The sequence below is a fragment of the Anarrhichthys ocellatus genome, unplaced genomic scaffold (genome assembly GCF_004355925.1).
Source record: "Anarrhichthys ocellatus isolate YVR2014 unplaced genomic scaffold, GSC_Weel_1.0 scaffold43, whole genome shotgun sequence".
NCBI classification, from domain to species: Eukaryota; Metazoa; Chordata; class Actinopteri; order Perciformes; family Anarhichadidae; genus Anarrhichthys; species Anarrhichthys ocellatus.
This window is the reverse complement of record NW_022280073.1, coordinates 838,169-859,608: the sequence shown is the minus strand read 5'-3', so window position 1 is coordinate 859,608 and position 21,440 is coordinate 838,169. Positions and strand designations below refer to the sequence as shown.

Genomic DNA, 21,440 nt, shown 5'->3' with positions numbered 1-21,440 from the left:
TATATGTATATATATATGTATATATATGTGTATATATATGTGTATATATATATACAATTCAAAAATTCGAAATGTTATTTTAAGGGTGCGGGGGACGAACAAACTGAATTCTTCAGTTCGTCAAGGTTGTAATTTAAGTCCGACTTTATAGGTATATAAATGAACTTGCCATTGTTGGATCAATATGCTGCCCCTGGCCTCTCCCTAGATGGAGAGGTGATGTCTCCGTTTTATGCTGTTGACGTGGTTCTAAAGTCTCCTACTGAAAAAGGACTACAGCAACAGCTGGGCATAGTAGAAAAGCACTGTCAGTACTGGACCCTGGCAGTAAATATAAAGAAAAGTTTTTATTTTTCAAAAACGTCCTACATGTCAGGAGATTAAATCTACTATAAATAATCATATAATTGAACATAGTATAAATTGAAGGCCGTCCTTGGTATAACCATAACAACATCCCCGTCCCTGTCTCTGAAGATCCTCTTCTTCTCATTTAAGAAGACTTTGATGTCGCTGGTGACACAAACCCAAGGCTTGTTGTCGGGAAACAGCGTACAGTCTCTGTTCGAACAATATTATATACACAGAAGTTAGCCTTTATATAATCCTTAAGACCATGAATGCCTTCTCCTTTCGAGTATGCTGTACTGCGTAGTGGCTGAGGGGTTAGAGCATTGATCAATTTCTCTACGCCTTGTAAGAATCGCAAGGTCAGCGGTGCAATTCATTTGGTATTCAAGTGCAATTCATATTACATTTCTGCATTCATAGCAGTGCTTAAAATGCATTTTAGCTCTCTGTATTGACACCGCATTTTGTGCAGGAATGCATTGTGCCAGAATGCATTCTAGTTCAATTGTTGGTTTTCACTGTGATATGAATATGTCGTCATGCAGGGGGAGAGCTGGGACAGCTACTCTTCGGGCTCCTGTACATATTTGTGAATGTCTATGCATAGGATCAGAGCTTAACCTAACTTGTTTGGTTGTTGCAGTCTAGCAGTAGCGGACATGCTGGTGAGTGTGTCCAACGCCTGGGAGACCATCATCATTTACCTCCTCAACAACAGACAGCTGGTGGTGGAGGATCACTTCATCCGGCAGATGGACAATGTGTTTGACTCCATGATCTGCATCTCTGTTGTAGCTTCGATGTGTAGCCTTCTGGCCATCGCTGTGGACAGGTAATGATGGAGGGAGACGGTGTTGTAGACAAAACCGCCTAAATCGAGACTAAGTCTTGACCAAGACCAGAGTGTAGACCAAAACTTTGAGGGGTTGAGATCAAGTCAAGACAAAGCCAGGGCGAGACCGAGCCAAGTCCAGACCGGTGCAAGTCCCACACTACATGACAAACTTACGATTACATGTGGAACATGCCACTCTGAGGCACTCCTCAAATTGGTCTGAAAGATCCAGATTCCTATAAAAACACCCACAGAAAGCAAATGAAGAATAAAAATAATTAAAAGCCATTGCAAATGTAAATTTGAAGTGTGGGAATTTTTATTTCGTTTTCCACGACCAAACAAATCCAAACAAACACTAAGGAGCTGAAATTAATGGAACCATCTTTAGTTAACACTTCCTTTCTATGTTTTACCATCCAGTACAAGTTAGTTCTTGTTATCTATTGAAATCCATGTATGACAAGAACACTCTCAAAAGAGTCAGTGTGCATAATTACATTGCTCTGCTTGTCGTGAAACAAGGTACAAGGTCTCCCTTTCAGTTCGTCTTATGAAAATGTTACGTAAAGACAACTTACATAAGGTTTTCTAACAATAGAGGCTGTGCAGTGTAATTAGCAAACAACTGCTGGATGGATTTCTTTCAAGCTTTTTTTAGGAATTCTTTTACTCAAATTCCACAGGAAATCAACAACCTCTCTAATCTTTGCCCAGTGAGAAACACAATATAATAACCCGTTTCTTTCTGAAAGCAGTCTTAGAGATTAGTTTACTAATCATGGTTAGTACTGCTCAGACTGTGAATACCGTTGTAAAATGTCTTCGGTGGCTCTGGAGGAGCTTTGTCAAGTCTGGAAAATAACTTTGGAAAATAACTTTGATGATATCATAGTCAGGGTTATCTTGGTTTCTTTTGGGAAATGTAGGATTCACTATTTAGGAGTTTGCCCCTTCCAGGGACTAAAATTCAGAATATCTTGACCTCTGCGCCTTCAATTTTCCAAATGTCTCTCATAAGTATCCTGCATTAGTAAAGTACCTCTTTAAAACTCAAATAAATAAGTGGGTACATACTGCTGTATGTGTATTGCCTCAGATTGTGGTTTCCGAGAACTTGAAGAGCCCAAAACACCAAGTGACACAGATTAACCATGAAGCTGCCGTGACTGCACAGGGATATATTCCACTCCTCTTGACATCTAAAAGGTCTCTGCCAATGATTTCAAATGTTCACTGGCTAGGCAAACTGGCTAGAAAACCATAGGGTACAGGTTACCTCAGAAATTAATTCATGTCATTATCTACAGGTACGTCACTATCTTCTATGCACTGAGGTACCACAACATCATGACAGTGAGGAGAGCCGGCTGCATCATCGGGGGAATCTGGACCTTCTGCACGGGCTGCGGGATCGTCTTCATCATCTACTCAGACACCACCCCCGTCATCATCTGCCTGGTCTCCATGTTCTTTGCCATGCTGGTCATCATGGCCTCCCTCTACAGCCATATGTTCATGCTGGCGCGTTCCCACGTCAAGCGCATCGCCGCCCTGCCCGGCTACAACTCCATCCACCAGCGGGCCAGCATGAAGGGGGCCATCACGCTGACCATCCTGCTGGGGATCTTCATCGTCTGCTGGGCTCCCTTCTTCCTTCACCTGATACTGATGATCTCGTGCCCGCGCAACCTCTACTGTGTGTGCTTCATGTCCCACTTCAACATGTACCTCATCCTCATCATGTGCAACTCGGTGATTGACCCACTGATCTATGCCTTCAGGAGTCAGGAGATGAGGAAGACTTTTAAGGAGATCATCTGTTGTTACAGCCTGAGAAATGCCTGCACGAACATCTGCGCTCTGACGGGTAAGTACTGAGAGAGACAGACTCAGAAGGCCAATGGCAGAATTTGTAGGATGAACCGACTGCAGAGAACTGTTTCATTGCACTTTTCAGCCACTACAGTGTACAGTCAAGCACATTTTTGTCTTCTGTCCATTATGAACTGGAAAGGGGACTCCCACCATTTGTAGGGAGGTTAAGCTTCTATCTCCTAATGTTGTCGCAATGTGCACAAAGTGGCTACAGTATTCGGTACTTGGACAAACAGCCAAGACCATTTGAAAGTGCGTTGCAGAAAAGAGTTTGTGTCCTGCCTTTCATTTTAGCTGACATTTCTTTGATTGTTCTGCTTTGACCTTATTTTTTTTTTAAATCAACACTTTGACAGGATATTATCATTTTTGTTATTATCTTTTGTGAATCTTAAATGATGTTGTGTAAGAGTCCTGACATACTTTCTGCTAACTACTGTATGCGTAGGCGTGAGCATGATGGCTACCTGTTCTCATTCCCGACTCGTCAAATATCGCTGCTTGGTCGGTGTCCCTCGGCGTTGAAATTCTGATGTACTGATGTATTTTTTAGTGTACGTATGGGACGTTATTAACAAACTCCAATGTAAATCTATTCGCGTCATTATAAGACCGTCAGAGCACAGGACATGGTATAAAGAGCGAGAAAAGAGGTCGCGGTGGACGGTTGGGTTTAAACAAACACAGGTCTGCTGTTTCCCGTGAGAAATAAAGTCAACTTTGACTTATTTTACCATGGTTTTGTTACATAACTTAACGCCAATTCAAAGTTTATTTTGAAAAGACACTATGTAACCAGTGGAAACTAACATGTAGTCTCCGACACATCCAAGATTGACACTAGAGGGGTATGTAAAGCGCCATGGTTTGAAGCATAGGGACACTGACCAATCATCTGTATTTGAGTTGGGAGTGAGAACGTGTTGGCTATGTGGATGAATGGGGTGGGGCAATGACGACAACAACAAATGGGAAAAGTTTTGAGGGAATCTAATAGAAAGTTGCCTCAATTGATGTCACCTAAATCAATGTTAGCTGTGACTGAAAATGTCAGCCTCTCATTCATTGAACTAGGTTGTGACAGCGGAGATGGATCAGGCAAAAGAAAAAACTGAAAACTGCAGTTAGTCAGAAAAAAAAAGCTCTTGCATGTCATTTTTGGAGAAAATTTGAAAAAGATGATTTCCTTGTTGTTCAATACAGAGGACAAAACAACACTTTAAACAAAGAAGTACCACAGAGACAATCTTGTGTTGAATAACAGAGAGGAGCTTACAGTCTATCAGAGCTTTTAAAAACAATATGTACTCCAACATCAACTTATTGTGGTTCACTGTTGAGCAGATCATTTTCACGAAAATGTTTTCACCAACCCAAGAAACATCACGACTCTTGCCTCAGATGTTTTGCCTTGTTCGCACCTGTTGCCATTTTCGGCGTCTGCTATCGATCGCTAATTAGCACTAAACTAGGTGTCGTGAGCGGGTCTTCTATAAAACCCTGGAGCCGTGAAGATTCTGAAAGAATACGCCCATTGGCTACTAATCCAAATATGATTGGTTGATCAAATTGTCAATCCAAACGTACGCTCTCATTACGTTGAATTGTCAGGGCATTCTAACAAGGACATAAAATACCCTGGATGGTGAATTTTCTCCCCAGAGACTCTTAAAAAAATATCTGATTGGTTGCATTTTATTTTCCAACACAAAACCACTTGAATGCACAAAGCACAGACAGAAAACAACGCAAACAAGTCGGCGTCATTTTATATTTTATTTTATTTTATTTATAGAATTAATCAGACCAAACCAGGGCTTTGTCTGAATACCTTGAAGGCCCTGACATTTCGCGCTTGTTTGTTATCTGTAACTGGGGAAAAGAAGGCTGCTGCTGAACTTTTGGATGGCATTGCCAGACAACAGCCAAATTTCTGCCACTGCGGTATGCCTAAACCCCCCGCACCCCTCCCTGCTGCTGCATTAGTGGGATAGTTAATGAACAGCTTCCTGAAATCTGCCAACGCTCAGTCGCACAGCCGTTTCTGCTATGGTTTGAATAAGGAGTCACTCTCTTGTCTGTATGTTCATATAAATTATAGCTGCTCTATTCTGTCAATGTGCTCACCGATGTATGACAATTCTTACTGCATCCCTGCCAATGGTCTGTAATAAACTATGTCAATATGTCATAAGTTTACACTTGAAATGTAAAAATGAATATACATACCGCTTTACAGTGCTCTCTGTAAGTGTGTGTCAGTGGCGCCTACCTCCCAAATGAAAAGCTTGAGAGAACTTTATCACAGAATGCAACCATCTGCCTGAAATTGCTGTTCTGCATCATTTCTTAGTGGTAGATTCTAAGCATTTGTTTCCCAGTGTTGCATTGTAATATGTATTCCCAAGAAAAACAATTTGTATTATTTGTGTCTTGAGACTGATCCTTAGACAGCGAGACATGAGTCATTTTTGAAAAAAAACATGATGAACACAGTATTAAAAGGATGTTTTGTGTTGTAAATTGCCTTAACGTTGCTTCCATACATGCTTATTGTAAGTCCTGCGCAATTGTGAGATCAAAACAAGAGCATATGAATATGCACACATGGAAACTGCTTTTATTAAAACGCAATGGTATTCTTTTCCCTACAGGTTTATTTATTGGAGAAAAACAGTGATTTTCATTTTGCTCACAGTACATCCACCTCCAACATGACATATCTGTGGAATTATGCAAAGTGATTTATTGTTGTTGTTGATTGTGAAGTAGTTCTCATTCCCACAGAAACGGCAGCAAAAACACTGAATGTGACGTGACACCGGACAGGGTTGAAGCCCATATGCTGATCCCATGCTCAGCCCTAGGTTTATGTACAGTGAGACCATATTAACAGTTGTGTGGACATTGTTAATGTTAGTTATGGTAAAGATATAAATGTGAGCTGCTGATGCCAGTGTCGGTCACGTTGCTTCAAATTATTTATTATTTATTTATGGGAGTCTGCAATAGAAGGTAAAGTGGTGAGCTGTTTTCACATTATTGTTTGCACCAGGAGCTGTGGTAAACCGTGGTCCTGTGAATAATGGAAGTCACAAGATTATGAATGATCCATGTGAATAAATAATGTCCTTTGAGTAAAATAGGTTCTGAGCAACATTCCTGCGTGATCATTTTTGAAGAGATTGACATTTGGGTGGGGGGGAAATGAGATTGCATCCGAGTCCTGCGAGAGACAGATGATGGGGTGAGGGGGTGGAAGGTTAGACAGTCAGCAAGGCAGAAAAAAGATGGCAAGTTATCAAATGAAAAAAAACACACAGAGAAACACTCAGAGATGCATGGTTATGGTTATAGAAAGGATCCGTCTTTTGTTCGCATGTTTACGTTCAGCAGGCAGCCTTGCAGCCATTTCAATCAGGAGAGACAAGTCGGATAAATAAAAGATAATAGTTTATTATTAACAGATGATATGTGATGATAAAGTGTTGACAGAGTCTTTGGCGCTTGGACTCTACTCTTAGGGAGATTTGTAATCGAGGGGCGTCTGCCCTGAGCAGCAGCAAGATAAATCCAGACACTGGTGGTGGCTGATGAGGCTGATAGAATGATGAGATGATGAAGCTGATGGAACTGCGAAGATTGGGCAGAGATGGGGAGGTGGAGGGGTGCGTAACAGCAGCATAAACGTACTGAAGGTAGAGAGACAATCATATTTAAGAGAGACAGTAATAAGATGATAGGCTAACGATGTAATTGTGTCGCTGTGCTATTCGATAAAGGAGACCAGCGAAACAGCTAAATAATGAGTGAGCATGCCTGAGGATTGATTGGCAGATGTATGAGAAATAAACTACGGGCTTAAGCATACAAGAGTATAGTCTTCCTTCTGAACTTACACTAGACCTTAATTTCTGAACTCAGATCCCTTCCCAGCCCAAAAACATGAAATCTTTTCACAAAAGGGATCCTTTCTAGTCATAACCCAGGTGCATGGAAACACAAATTACATGTCATTCAAACTCAAGGGAAACTAAATGTTCTGGTGGCAGTGGCCTTGATTTAGGCGTCTTCAAATACCAAGTGTTAAAATGTGACCTTGTGTGAACCTTTTTGCTGCAGGACATCCTTGACCACCCACAGCTGTTCATTGGCAGTGCAGGTGTGTGTATTGCAGTGGCTGGACGTGCATTTTATACCTGGGCCTTCAGTGCTGTCCTACTACAGTTGAATCACCTCCTAATAACCTCATTATGACACCACAGCTACGGGTTAAATTATTTATTTGTTATTTATACGACAACAAAGCAGGTAGAATAACCTAAAACCCAAATAACACAATTCAACAGGCCTCTGCACATTCCAGCAAAACTGCGGCACTAAAAACTGCATTCCGCCACACACTCACGACCACCATTCAAATATTATTCACATCAGAAGGTAACAATATTCACCATATAAAAACGACACAATAGAAAAATGAACACAGTAGTAACGCTACTGCAGATGTTAAAACACAAGCAGTTCACTTACCAAAGCTGCTGTTCACTATTTAAAGACAAAGACCATCCTCTTTTCTTTGATTACAAAGAGTTTAATACCGTGGTTGCGGTGCAATGAGATAATAAGCTAGGGAATTTTTTTTTCGAATACATGTAGCATATTTATGAAAAATAGTTAAATTATAAAATAGCTATAACTTTATAATTCTGTCAGGGCCAGCAGAGAAGGCCTTGCTGGCCCTGATGGCCAACCACTGGTGTATTGTTGTCTGCAGGTAAAGGGTAACTATGCACTAAATCAAACGCTGAAATAAAAGTCAATAGATCTTGTCTATGAGCGCCTCCTCCAGTCTGAACAAAGCAGCATCTTCCTGAAGGTGTGTCTGAGCTCGGCGCTGCGGAAGGCATAGATGGCCGGATCGATGAAGGCATGGCTCATCAGCAGCACCACATGCAGCTGGAACAGCGAGCGGTAACACTCACAGTACGGGTTGGCGGGGCAAACCATGATGATGATGAGGTGGAGGAAAAATGGCGCCCAGCACACCACGAACACCCCAAACAGGATTGTGAGAGTCAGGGCCCCTCTCATGCCGCTGCCCCACTGCCGCTGACGCCGGCACTTCCCCCCGCCACCGGCTGCGGGCAGAGCCGCGATGTTCCTGGCATGGATGCGTGCCAGCATGAACATGTAGACGTAGAGGAAGCAGATAATTGCCAGGGAGACAACAAAGAAGACAACAAAGCAGATCATGATGAACTTGGAAGCGAAGAACCTCACCATGAGCACGGCAGACACCCCGCATGTTGTCCAGATGACACCCAAGACGGCCTTTGTGCGTCGCATCGTCATAATATTGTGGTAGCGAAGGGCGTGGAAGATAGTGATGTAACTGAAAGTGAAAACAAATAATTTTGTCATCTGGAAGTCGGCTTATACAGAAGTTTTTATAAAAGTAGCCAGCTACGCTTTTTGCGACGGGACTCATAAAAATGGCCGCCACTCTGGCCATCCTGATACATTGATTTGAATGGGGATGTCCGTTTTACTCCCTCTTTATTTATATGTGGCATATATACTGCTCTGCCTATGTTATCACACTATATGCAAGATTTGATTGGCTGTATCGAAATAAGGTCTCCATTTACGTAGACGGAAATTGAATTGAATAGTTTCTAAAAAAAAAGATTTACAGAGCAGATATGTATGCAGTAGCAGTAAAAAAAAAGATTTACAGAGCAGATATGTATGCAGTAGCAGTAAAAAAAAAGATTTTTTATTTTACATTACATTAAATTCATACATCCATTCATACTTACATACATACATACATATAAACACATATTTACCATGTTTAAAGGTGCTATGAGATTGCAAGCATATGTATTGCTTATCAACAGCATGGCAACGGCTGAGCCGGTGGTTTGCAGCTAACGGTGCTAACAGTGCTAGGTGCAAACAGCGCTGGGTGCAAACTACAGAAACAAAGCTAACAGTGTTTACCTGAGGGGCACCAAGAGGGTGGCGCTACGTCAGCGTTATAGGTCATGCTCACATGCACGAACGTGCACTAAAAGCACGCCCGGCTCTGTCAACAAAGCAAAGAGAAAATCACTCCACACTTTCTACCTAGCACCAAACTGTGGACGAACATAATAAGCAACTATAAAGTGATTTTTTATTTTAAATATATATATATATATATATATATATTTATTTATACATATGAATTTTCACTGTGATGGATGAAAGCCACGTTTTGAGTAACTTCATGCTGTCATACCATGCTGACATGACCTGAAGCGAGAAGGTGTTAATTAAAAGTGGTAACCATGGCAGTGTTGAGGTTTAAAAAGGATGAGAGCCTGCAGGCCGCAGGTACTTTTCTGCTGCGAACTTCTTACTGCGCACGCGCACCAGAAAAATGGGCTGGGTCTGGTTCAAAATTAAAACAATATTTAATGTACTACACAAAGTTCACTTACAATCTGAATTAACTATCAATAGTAATGTTCTCGAGAACAGAGACCACATGCACGCATCTCACTCACAGGTCTGAATTCAGGTTCTGAAAAACGAGAGCGGATGTGATCTGAGGAATGCTCTCTAGAACGTTGTCTTTTATATTCCCTGACCGTCGGAAAGTGTCCGAACTGTCCTAAAACGTCTGAATGGTCGATTAGTGATTGGCTCCATTTGAATCCTGTCCCCTCCCATTATCGATCATTTGTGGCAAACATCCTGAACTCCTCTCTGTGACCTGCTGGTCAGTTGTCCATCCCTCTGCTGTCTGCTGCACCTCTGAAAAGCCTCACTCAAAATGATCTCTTTCTGTCCCTCAAAACTATTCATACAGTGTTTTAATACCTTTAGTGGCTATGGTTTAATACATTCAATGAGTAAAATACTGTAACATGTAATATCCTCTATAAGTAAGAATATTGTAAACATATAATACATTCCATATGGAAACATATTGTGACTAACATATTTATTATTGTGACACTTCTACTCACCACTTGGGGTGCTATCAAATCCCACTAATAATGTTTTTAATACTGAAATCCTTCACAGCAGTATTGGGAAGTGTTCATGACTTGGGGTAAAGCATTCGGAACAATTCAGCAGTGGGTCTTTTAATAAGCTGTGGATCTGTGAGTTAGAGCCCAGAGTTCAACACTTTTCTAATTTCTCCCCAGAGTCCAGTTAGTGAGACATGTTGCTTTGAATTTAAATATGAGCAGAGGATAATTGGTTATAGGGTCCACAATCCACAGAGAATCAGTTCAAAACAGCCAGCACACCTGTAAACTGATCAAATAAATCCTTAGTATACCCACCATGATTCTGGTTTCATTTAAAGTCACTGAAGCCACTTTCACCTTTTATTTGAAATGGAACCAAATAGATTTAAGCATCATGATACCTCTGATATGGGGATTCTGGTGGATTACTGTGCTAGAAATAAATTCATACCATCTCATTCAAATCTATCCCTCACACTGTTAAAGGTATAAATGGTTTAGAAACACTGTAAATGTAAAACATTTATGTGCTACATACATACCGGTCTGCAGCAATGGCCAGGAAACTGAAAATGGAGCCCACAAACGACATACACAGCAGGGAGTCCATCACGTCGTCCAGGTTCGTCTCAGAGGGACCTTTCTTCTCCAGGTGTCCCACGTTGGCAAATATGATCATCAGGTTCTCCCAGGTCTTGGTGAGGCTGGCGATGGTGTTGAAGGCCGCCAGGCTACAGATAAAGCAGTACATGGGCGAGTGGAGGTTCCTGTTCCGTATAACGGCCACCACGACCAGCAGGTTCTCGGCCAGGCTTACCACACCGATGGTGAAGAAGAGAGGGACAGGGACCTTCACCTCAGGGCAGTCCGACTGATTCGCCGTGGTAGTGTTCATAGTTTTGACTAGATTTAGAAGGTAATCAACATGGAAACTACAGCTTCCTAGACATTAACATTAATGCTACGTTCTCAAGGTATGGAGAATCGTTTGAGAAGTATTATCTTCAGTGTTGTATTGCGTCGTTAGCCTACAGTAGGCTATCAGAGTATCTCAATTTTTCATTTTTGCCTTTAATCTTCAGCAGAGTTATGTGACCAGCAATGACCTAAAATGGGGTTGGTGGTGATGTCAGCTGGTACAGTGTGATTAATCAAACATCCAGGAATGGTGGCAAAAGGCTACTATCTGCATCTAATCACAAAATGTCCTTTTCACCCACTGCACATCCTATTTACAACTGGAGAGTGGGGGGTTAGGAGTTTTGACACTGCTCAGTCATTATCTACAGCCATCTGCCTCTCTTTAGCTGTTTGCACAAGGGACATGCAGGCAATTTTTTCTGTTGGTGCTTCTTCAGACGGTGAGTTTGTCCAGGGCTTACAGAAAGTCAGTTACTGCCAAGTGAGATTGCAGTGTGGCAGTCTGGATTGATGGTCTTTTGAACTATGTCGAACGAATCCTGTCAGCTGGTCTCTTAGAAACTGGCAAGAATGGTTGCTTGACGCGTCACCTGTGGAAAGACAAAAGTGAAATTCATTTAAATTCATTATAATCCCAGAGGCAGTCATCCTGCTCCTGTTGAATGCTTTGCATAGAACGACCTCCCATCCAGTGTAGCATTTGGAGCCCTTCAGCTTTGATGAGTAGTGTCACCTTTGTTCCCACATCTAACAGCTCATTTGAAAGAGTATCTTGCCCTTCAACTTGAACATGTTTGGTTCCTCCTTTGTAATTGGACAGTTATGAAACTCACACCAAATGGAATAGTTTCTCATCATTATAATTAAAATGAAGGAACTACTCTGTGATCCGTGTTTGACAACACCTGCCAGGCGCAGACTGAAGATGATTCTAATAATTATACCAAGCTCTTAACCAAACCCCTCTGATCCCTCTTTTCTTGTCAATCGCAAAGCGTCTCAGTGTTTTCAGAATAATCAAGGATTCTATATTAAATCCAATAAAAGAAGATTTTAAACTACTCTGTCCCTTCATTGCCATCTTTGACACAAGCTTTGACTAATTTCTCATTCCACAAATTCAAAGCAGAAAGTGAAGTAGTACTCAGATTTTACTGTGCTTTCAGATAAAATCGCAGCCATGTCACAACCATGAATTCCCCCAGCATTCCATTGATTGCCTCCTTACGCCTCCTTACTACTCGAGGGCAGTAGTGTATGGTAACGAAGTAGAAATACTTCGTTAGTGTACTTAAGTTGTTTTTTGGATATCTGTACTTTACTTTACTATTTATATTTATGTTGACTTTTACTTTTACTTCACTACATTTTGCAAAGAAAACTGATACTTTTACTCCGATACATTTCCCCTGAAACCTTCGTTACTCGCTACAAAATCAAATCTATCTTTAGAAACAAAATGAATCATGAGACCAACGTCGGGGACTGTGGTGGAACACAGACTGCAAGCAAGCAGGTTTGGCGAATCAGTGGTCCTAGCTTGCAAGTTAAATCATTGGTTAATCACGTTAATGCGCAATTGCAAACAAGTGCTCTCAAAGCCGCAGTGTTTTGATTCCCAGTGATGCCCAGGATGCTATATGCTATAGCTAGCGGGCGACTACATTAGTATAATTCCACTCTACGATGACTGATTTCATGACGGAAGCAGAAATGGAAGCACCTGCTACTCCCGCAACAAACGACGGTGGTGACGAAGACCAACACCCATGGATCGCTAGCGAGTTAGTGAGCTGAGGAAGTGTTGACAGTTGTGCAGCACTAGTTGGCTAACGTTAGCTAACTTAACGTTAGCTAGCCACCACACCATAGGATTGACAGGAGCTGCGAGAGCGCAGCATCAGGGTTAGCATTATGGTTAGCATTAGGGGAATACTTCCCAGCTGTGCGCAAGCTGTGTGTGAAGCTGCACACACCTCTACCTGCCTCAGCGGCCTGTGAAAGGCTAGTTAGCATCGGAGGACTAGTCTTCAGCCCAAGAAGAGCGAGACGGAATTCTCGCAATTTTGAAAACCAACTTCTTTTGAAGATGAACAGGACATTTTTCAGTTTCAAGTAATGACTGGGTTGTTACTTTCGGTGCTGATTTAGTATTGATCATGTTTTGATATTTGAGTCATTTTGTGGATGATCAGATGGAGTTATGATGGTAGCAGTCGCCCAATTGCAGATTCAGCTTGAGCAAAATCTTTGCCTATTGTGTTCAAATCAGGCCCATAGGAGTTTACAAGGCAGGTGTCCTTTCTCAAAACACTGACCTGATGCATCAAGTGGATATTTTTTGCTGAACACAATATTATGCATTTGCCCTCTACATCCTCTAGTCAGAATGAGCATACTTATAAACGCACTGTATAACTCCTTCATAGTGTCATATTGCTTTTCAGAGAATTATGATGATAAGTTCATAGTAGAGGGGGCGACTCCTCCGGTTGCAAATAGAAGTTTGATTGCATGGAAGTCTATGGGAAAATGACCCTACTTCTCTCTTGATTTATTTTGATAATCACTTTAGACCATTTCTCAGCTTTCACGGCACTTACACTAAAGAAAGAATCAGCTTGATCCATGAACTCCGGCCGACAATCCCACCCACTGCTCAGCTTTTGACTAGTACAGAATGAAAAATAAAAAATAATAGCAACCCAATAACAGTAAAAAGGGTCTCTTCATCTTGTCATCCGTGTTGTTCAGAGTCTCACAGGGATTTATCGAATACATAATGACACGGAAGGGAATTATCTCCACTGGTTTTGTAATCACTTCAGGAAATCATTTCATTTTGTCTGGTGTGTGAGATTGTATGTGTGCTTCTATGTGTGTGTGTGTACATAGTAAAGGACAGATGAGAAAAAAGCATGAAGTTTACTTTTTCAAGATGCTAATGCCTAGGTTTAGAGGGCTAGTTAAGAGCAAAGGCGCCAAGCAATGTTAAAATTGTCACACACGTTGAAATAACAGAAAGAGAGATTGAAGGGAAGGAAAAGCCAAAAAAATATAGATGGTGTTGGTGTTGAAAACTGATGATATATATGTCCCAGTGGTGGGCCGTCAAGGCCAGCAAAGCCTTCTCTGCTGGCCTCATCAGAATCACAAAGATAATAATTTTTCATAAATACACTACATGTATTCTTATTATTTTTCCGATTAGTTTATTTTCTTATTGCACTAGTCTTCCTCAGTTGCTCTGCTTCCAGTGCAGCTTGTTTTAAGTAGAGCTTTTATCCAATCAGATTTCACCCCTATTTCTCTAAGTAAGAAGAGAGGCCCGCTCGGAAGCCTTTGCAATTTCAGTAAATGGGGACGATATTGTTGATTGTCCATCCATCCATCCATTTTCCTCTGCTTATCCGGGGTCGGGTCGCGGTGGCAACAGGCCAAGCAGGCTGACCCAGACTTCCCTCTCACTGGCAACATGTTCCAGCTCATTCTGGGGGATCCCGAGGCGTTCCCAGGCCAGCTGGGAGATGTAATCCCTCCAGCGTGTTCTGGGTCTTCCATGGGGTCTCTTCCCAGTTGGACGTGCCCGGAAAACCTCCAGTGGGAGGCGTCCAGGAGGCATCCTAATTAGATGCCCGAACCACCTCAGCTGATTTCTTTCGACGCAAAGGAGTAGCGGCTCGACTCCAAGCTCCCTCCTGATGACCGAGCTCCTTACCCTATCTCTAAGGCTGAGCCCGGCCACCCTACGGAGGAAGCTCATTTCGGCCCCTTGTAACCGCGACCTTGTCCTTTCGGTCATGACCCAGAGTTCGTGACCATAGGTGAGGGTAGGAACGTAGACCGAGTGGTAAATTGAGAGCTTTGCCTTCCGGCTCAGCTCCCTCCTCACCAAGACGGTCCGCTGCAGCGCCTGCTTTACTGCTGCAGCCGCACCGATCCGTCTGTCGATCTCCCGCTCCATCTTACCCTCACTCATGAACAAGACCCCAAGATACTTGAACTCCTTCGCTTGAGGTAGGCACTCCGTCCCCACCTGGAGGGAGCAATCCACCGGTTTCCGGCAGAGCACCATGGCCTCAGATTTGGAGGTGCTAACTCTCATCCCCGCCGCTTCACACTCGGCTGCAAACCGCCCCGGTGAATGCTGGAGGTCATGATCCGAGGAGGCTAACAGGACCACATCATCTGCAAACAGCAGAGAGGCGATCCCGAGACCCCCGAACCTGACATTCTCCACCCCCAGGCTGTGCCTAGATATCCTGTCCATGTAAGTCACGAACAGCACCGGAGACAAAGGGCAGCCCTGGCGGAGGCCAACACCCACCGGGAACGTGTCTGACTTATTTCCGAGAATGCGGACACAGCTCCTACTGCAGTCGTACAGAGACCGGATCGCCCGTTGTAGTGGGTCCGGCACCCCATACTCCCGCAGCACCCCCCACAAGAACCCCCGAGGGACCCGGTCGAAAGCCTTCTCCAAGTCCACAAAGCACATGTAGACTGGTTGGGCAAACTCCCAGAACCCCTCCAGTAGTCTTGCGAGGGTAAAGAGCTGGTCCACTGGTCCACTGTTCCACGGCCGGGACGGAATCCGCATTGCTCCTCTTGTATCTGAGGTTCAACAAACGGTCGGAGCCTCCTTTCCAGCACCCTGGCATAAGCCTTCCCCGGGAGGCTGAGTAGTGTGATACCCCGGTAATTCGAGCACACTCTGCGGTCCCCCTTTTTGAAAATGGGAACCACCACCCCGGTCTGCCAGTCCATGGGCACTGATCCCGACCCCCATGCGACATTGAAGAGGCATGTCAGCCAGGACAGCCCAACCATGTCCAGCGCTTTCAGCATCTCAGGGCGGATCTCATCCACCCCCGGCGCCTTGCCACCAAGGAGCTTTTTAACTACCTCAGCGGCCTCTGCCAGGGATATGGGTGAGCCTCCCCCTAGATCTTCAGGCGCTGCCTCCTCTGCAGAGGACATGTTGGTCGGGTTTAGGAGTTCCTCAAAGTGCTCTTTCCACCGCCTGACGATGTCCCCTGTCCAGGTCAGCAGTTCCCCCCCTGCTGAGAACAGCCTGGGGTAAGCCCTGCTTTCCCTTCCTGAGCCGTCGGATGGTTTGCCAGAACCTCCTTGAGGCCAACCGAAAGTCCTTCTCCATGGCCTCCCCAAACTCCTCCCATGCCCGAGTTTTAGCATTCGCGACCACCGCAGCTGCAGCCCTTCTGGCCTGCCGGTACCTGTCAGCTGCTTCGGGAGACCCCTGGGCCAACCAGGCCCTGAAGGTCTTCTTCTTCAGCTTGACGGCTTCCCTCACCTCCGGTGTCCACCACCGGGTTCTCGGGTTGCCGCCACGACAGGCACCGATGACCTTCCGGCCACAGCTCCTAGCGGCCGCGTCCACAATAGAGGCTTTGAACATGGTCCATTCGGATTCCATGTCCCCAACCTCCCTCGGGATGTGAGAGAAGTTCTTCCGGAGGTGGGAGTTAAAGACCTCCCGGACAGGGTCCTCCGCCAGACGTTCCCAGTTCACCCTCACTACACGTTTGGGCTTGCCGGGTCTTTCCAACCGGTTCCCCTGCCATCTGATCCAACTCACCACCAGATGGTGATCAGTTGACAGCTCTGCTCCTCTCTTCACCGGAGTGTCCAAGACATACGGCCGCAAATCAAATGATACGATTACAAAGTCGATCATTGATCTCCGGCCTAAGGTGTTCTGGTACCAGGTACACTTATGAGCCACCTTATGTTCGAACATGGTGTTCGTTATGGCCAAACCGTGGCAAGCACAGAAGTCCAATAACGAGACACCATTCGGGTTCAGATCGGGCAAGCCGTTCCTCCCAATCACCCCCCGCCAGGTTTCTCCATCATTGCCCACGTGAGCATTGAAGTCCCCCAGGAGAACTATGGAGTCGGTAGGTGGCACCCTTTCCAGGACCCCTCCCACCGACTCCAAGAAGGCCGGATACTCTGAACTGCTGTTTGGTGCGTAAGCACAAACCACAGTCAGAGCCTTGCTCCCCGCAACCCGTAGGCGCATGGAGGCGACCCTCTCGTTCTCCGGGGAGAACTCCAACACAGCGGCGCTCAGCCGGGGGCTCGTGAATATCCCCACTCCCGCCCGGCGCCTCTCACCCTGGGCAACTCCGGAAAAGGACAAAGTCCAACCTCTCTCCAGGAGCTTGGTTCCAGAGCCAGCACTGTGTGTGGAGGTGAGTCCAACTATATCTAGCTGGTATCGCTCCACCTCCTGCACCAGCTCTGGCTCTTTCCCCGCTAGCGAAGTGACGTTCCACGTCCCTAGAGCTAGTCTATGCTGCTGGCGATCGGCTCGCCCAGGCCTGACCCGCCGTCCGGTCTGCATTGCACCCGACCCCGATGCTTGTCCCTGCGGGTGGTGGGTCCACAGGGTGGCTGCTCCATGCTGTTTATTCGGGCTGAGCCCGACCGGGCCCCAGGTGCCCCGGTTTCCCTGGTCCGGGCGAGGTGGCTAAAGTCCGTGGGCTGCTTATCATTAGGGTCGTTTGAACCACTCTTAGTCTGGGCTCCCCCGAGACCTGTTTGCCTTGGGAGACCCTACCAGGGGCTAATGCCCCGGACAACATAGCTCCCAGGATCACTGAGCCACTCAAACTCCTCCACCACGTTAAGGTGGCGATTCGCGGAGGAGCGGAGGAGGATTGTTGATTGTCATAGTCTTCAACCAATCAGATTTTTAGTTTGACATGTTGGCCGTATTCTATGATGTGCCAGAGCTGTCTAGGTGGCCTACAAGTACGTCAGCATTAACGTGCAGCTCAGCAATAACGTGTGGTGTGATTGGTCAGTGGGCTAGCGTGACTGTTGTGAAGCTGAAGCTAGCTAGCAGAACTTAGTAGTAGTAAGAGTTCAAGTTGAAAGATATGTAAGAAGTTATGACATTGACATGACATTTTTTGCGTTTTGCTTGGTGTAGCTTTGCTTTTTAACACTAAATGGCTGAAGGAGAAGGAGAAACGGAAAAGGACATTTCCAGAAAAACTGGACATTATAAGAAAGGGTCGGCCAACCCCACAACTAGCAGCCCTGACCAGCCAGGAAAAGGATTTGTACTAACAGTATTCCTGGCTGACAGCATAGTAGAAGCGTTTCACATTTTATGGCTAAGAATGCATTTTATTTGCGACTCAGCATCTTGGTGTTTGGAGCTACGCTGGATTTGCTAACCTGAGTTGGCTAACCAAGACACCATAGTACGACAGGATAATTACAAGCTACGGTGCTTTTGAAAACTTTTGCTGAGACCCGAGTGGATGAACGAACACGTTTGCATGAGGACCTCTGGCTGGAACTGAACCGCACCGATGTTCTGTACAACCGCAGTATTAAACTCTTTGTAAACAAAGAAAGGAGGATGGACCTTGTCTTTAAATAGTGAGCAGCAGCTTGGGTAAGTGAACTACTTTTGTGTTTTTACATCTGAAGTAGTGTTACTACTATGTTGATTTGTCTATGGTGTCGTTTTTATGATGATTATTATTGTTCCGTCTGATTTGAATAATATTTTAATGGTCCGTGCTCTTTAGTGTGCGGCGGAATACATGTTTTAGCGCCGCAGTGTTGCTGGATTGATTTGTCATGCTTTGTTGTCATATAAATATATGTGACTGGTTCTTTTGAGTTTGTTCTTGTCATTGTGTTAATTACAATGATTTTGACTATTTGCATTGTCCGTTAATGACGAAGCATCCCGTCATGCGCGTATTCATGTATCTGTTTTCTTTTACAAAGCAAGAATTATGGTCTGGAGAAATGGGGATTGTGTGGCGATTGCTTTAGCCCTGTTTGAATCAGTAGGGAGCAGCTACCTAAATACTGCGGGGAGAGTTTGTAGCATGTGTGTTGCTGTTGGTTTTCCTTCTAAGCTAGTTTAACGTAGAGTCCCTCACCAGAGTACAATGTTTTTCTTCCGTGGTGGGCGTGTCAGACAGCACGGTATATGTTACGTTGGGTGGGTTGCCATGTCGAGCGCAGTGGCTCCACCGAAAGAACATTATATTACCCACAATTTAAGCTTCTGCATTTTCCAAATACACTCGTATTATTCAAACGTATTGTTTGGTTCGTAAGCCTCGTACCGAACGGTTTAATATGAATATGTGTATTGTTACACCCCTAGAAACAAATAATAACCCGTAGCTGTGGCGTCATAATGAGTTATTAGGAGGTGGTTCAACTGTAGTAGGACAGCACTGAAGGCCCAGGTATAAAATGCACGGCCCGCCACTGATATATCCCCTATCTAAACGTGACTCAACCCTTATCCCTAACCCTATCTCCCACCAAGATTCTCTACATGGTGGAGGATTATGCGTGTCCTGTGACCCTGGGCGCTGCATTGTTGGGGGCCGGACTAAGAACAATTAACAGACCCCATATGAAGCAGCAAAAAATAGCAGCAGCACCTCGCCGGAAAAGGCTGTTGGACGACTCAGGAAGGGAAAGCAGTGCTTGGCTCACGCTGTGTTCAGCAAGCGAGGTGAACTGCGAATACAGACTTAGCGGTATGCTGTCAAACGGTGGAAAGAGCACTTTGACGAACTCCTGAACCCGACTAACACATCGTCCATCGTCTTTGGAGGAGGCAGAGTTTGAAGAGGGACGCTGGAGGGATTAGTATCTCATCTGGCCTGGGAACGCCTTGGGATCTCCCAAGAGGAGCTGTAAAATGTTGCTGGAGAGAGGGGCATCAGGAATATCTTGCTTAGCCTGCTGCCACTGAAATATTTCATGTTGAAGCATTAAGATGTCCGTTCATTGGATCCCAAAACCATGCAACACCCGAGACCAAAATTAGTATGTGAACAATGGTATCATTGGCCTAGTGTTTCTCCCTGCTTTATAACATAGGCCTACTAGATCCCAGCTACTAATGTTCAGACATGATATAAGACAGGAGAAACACATGTGATCAAGTCAAACATGCCTCAACACAGCTACTTATGCATACACTTTCCTTCCAGCCCAGGCTTTTGTCTCTCTCTCTGCCCATCCCCTTTCACTACTCCAAAACCCACACAGATCCTATCTGCACTGCCTTCCTCCTCTCTTATTAAACATTGCTGCATGTCTTCCCCTTCATTAACTTCCTAGTTTTCATCTCTTCTGCTCCTCTTTTTTTAATGTGCTGATGATCAAACAGCTGGCTTTACAAGGACGGACATTGTTATGCTATTAAATGTGCCTCATGATTATATGATCTATCCTCCCACGCTGCATAATGAGAAAGACAAAGATCTTTAGTATGCACAGTTGTAGCCCTTAACTGACGTATTTTGTGCTCAGCTGCACTTAATGTCATTTGCCGGAAAAGGTGTGCATATAAAGCACAAGACACAGTTCTGGCACAAATATGATTGAAACATTGTACATTCTCCGAAAGGGGCTGCAATACAAAAAAACAGTGTTTATTTTGTTCCTATTTCCTAAATATATCACAATTCCTATTAGTGAGAAATATTAGAACTCCTACGGTTGCTAGAGGGAGCCGTGACGATGGAAGACCCATCACTTATTAGTGAGTTCCCATTGAAAGTTGATCAAAGCCATATGAATCAGCCAGAGCTGTACAAAGTGGGAGCAGAGATGGTAATGTATGAAGCTTGCGTTACATCCAGTAACTTAAGCTTCAGAGCGTCCGTCCTATTCAGTTTGCCGTCCTTTCATTACACAGCCAAGCTTTGTTGTTATTTTCTGCCTGTATTTTAAGATAAAATGTTACTTAGTGGTAGATTCTCCTAATGTAAACCTGATTAGTTTGTTCTCCTCTGCCAAGTAAGCCATAGCCAGACATGCCATTCTGACCACTTTACTATGTGGCTACATTAGGCTTTAAAAACTCAGAACCCTGGGTTTCTGCTGCCTCCAGCTATGTGAGCATGCACTTACAGTAATGCACTCTTCTATATTCTGTATCCTTAGACAAAACATAGGCGAACCTTTAGTTTGAGTGTCCCTGCTGAGTCCATGATAAGACATTGTGAATGTATAAGCTTGAATTAAATGAAGAATCATGTAAAAAGCCTTACTTGTTCCTCGTGCTGATGCCAGCTGCTGAAACAACCTTCTAATTTAGAGGCCTTTTAGAAGATGATTTGTCATTTTTTTGTTTTGTCCTAATTCCTGCAGAGTACGTCAACAAAAGGCTCTGATATTAAAGAGCCGAAGTGAACCTGTCCTCGAAAGGGTCTTATGCAGTGGATTGGGTTTATGTGGGAGAGACATGGAACACTGTTGTTGTAGCCTTGAAAGGCTGCCTCACCAAGGCTGTGGCGCATGTTATTTGGTCCATTTCTTTGTTTTTCTTTATTTTTTGTCAGTATGCTAATTCGGCACAAGGACACTGACCCTCTCCCTTTTTCTCTCTGTCTGTTTAGACAGAT

General features: G+C 44.4%; 2 protein-coding genes across 4 annotated transcripts in view; one reads left to right on the top strand and one right to left on the bottom strand.

Moving 5' to 3' along the window:
• LOC116395083 (melanocortin receptor 5-like) overlaps positions 1 to 5,710 on the top strand; it is a 38,224-nt gene extending 32,514 nt beyond the window's left edge. For all 3 annotated transcript variants that reach the window (XM_031868626.1, XM_031868627.1, XM_031868625.1), the window contains 2 exons: positions 995 to 1,183; positions 2,497 to 5,710. In XM_031868626.1, the coding sequence (XP_031724486.1) occupies positions 995 to 1,183; positions 2,497 to 3,067 (760 nt within the window). In that variant the 3' untranslated portion in view covers positions 3,068 to 5,710. The remainder of the gene's footprint in view (positions 1 to 994; positions 1,184 to 2,496) is intronic.
• Positions 5,711 to 7,897: 2,187 nt separating this feature from the next.
• Positions 7,898 to 11,011, bottom strand: mc2r (melanocortin 2 receptor). The gene is made up of 2 exons (XM_031868628.1): positions 10,635 to 11,011; positions 7,898 to 8,459 (listed from the first exon to the last, which is right to left on the bottom strand). Exons 1-2 carry the CDS (start codon positions 10,985 to 10,987, stop codon positions 7,898 to 7,900), a joined length of 915 nt encoding a protein of 304 aa, XP_031724488.1. The 5' UTR covers positions 10,988 to 11,011.
• Between the last annotated feature and the right edge of the window lie 10,429 nt (positions 11,012 to 21,440).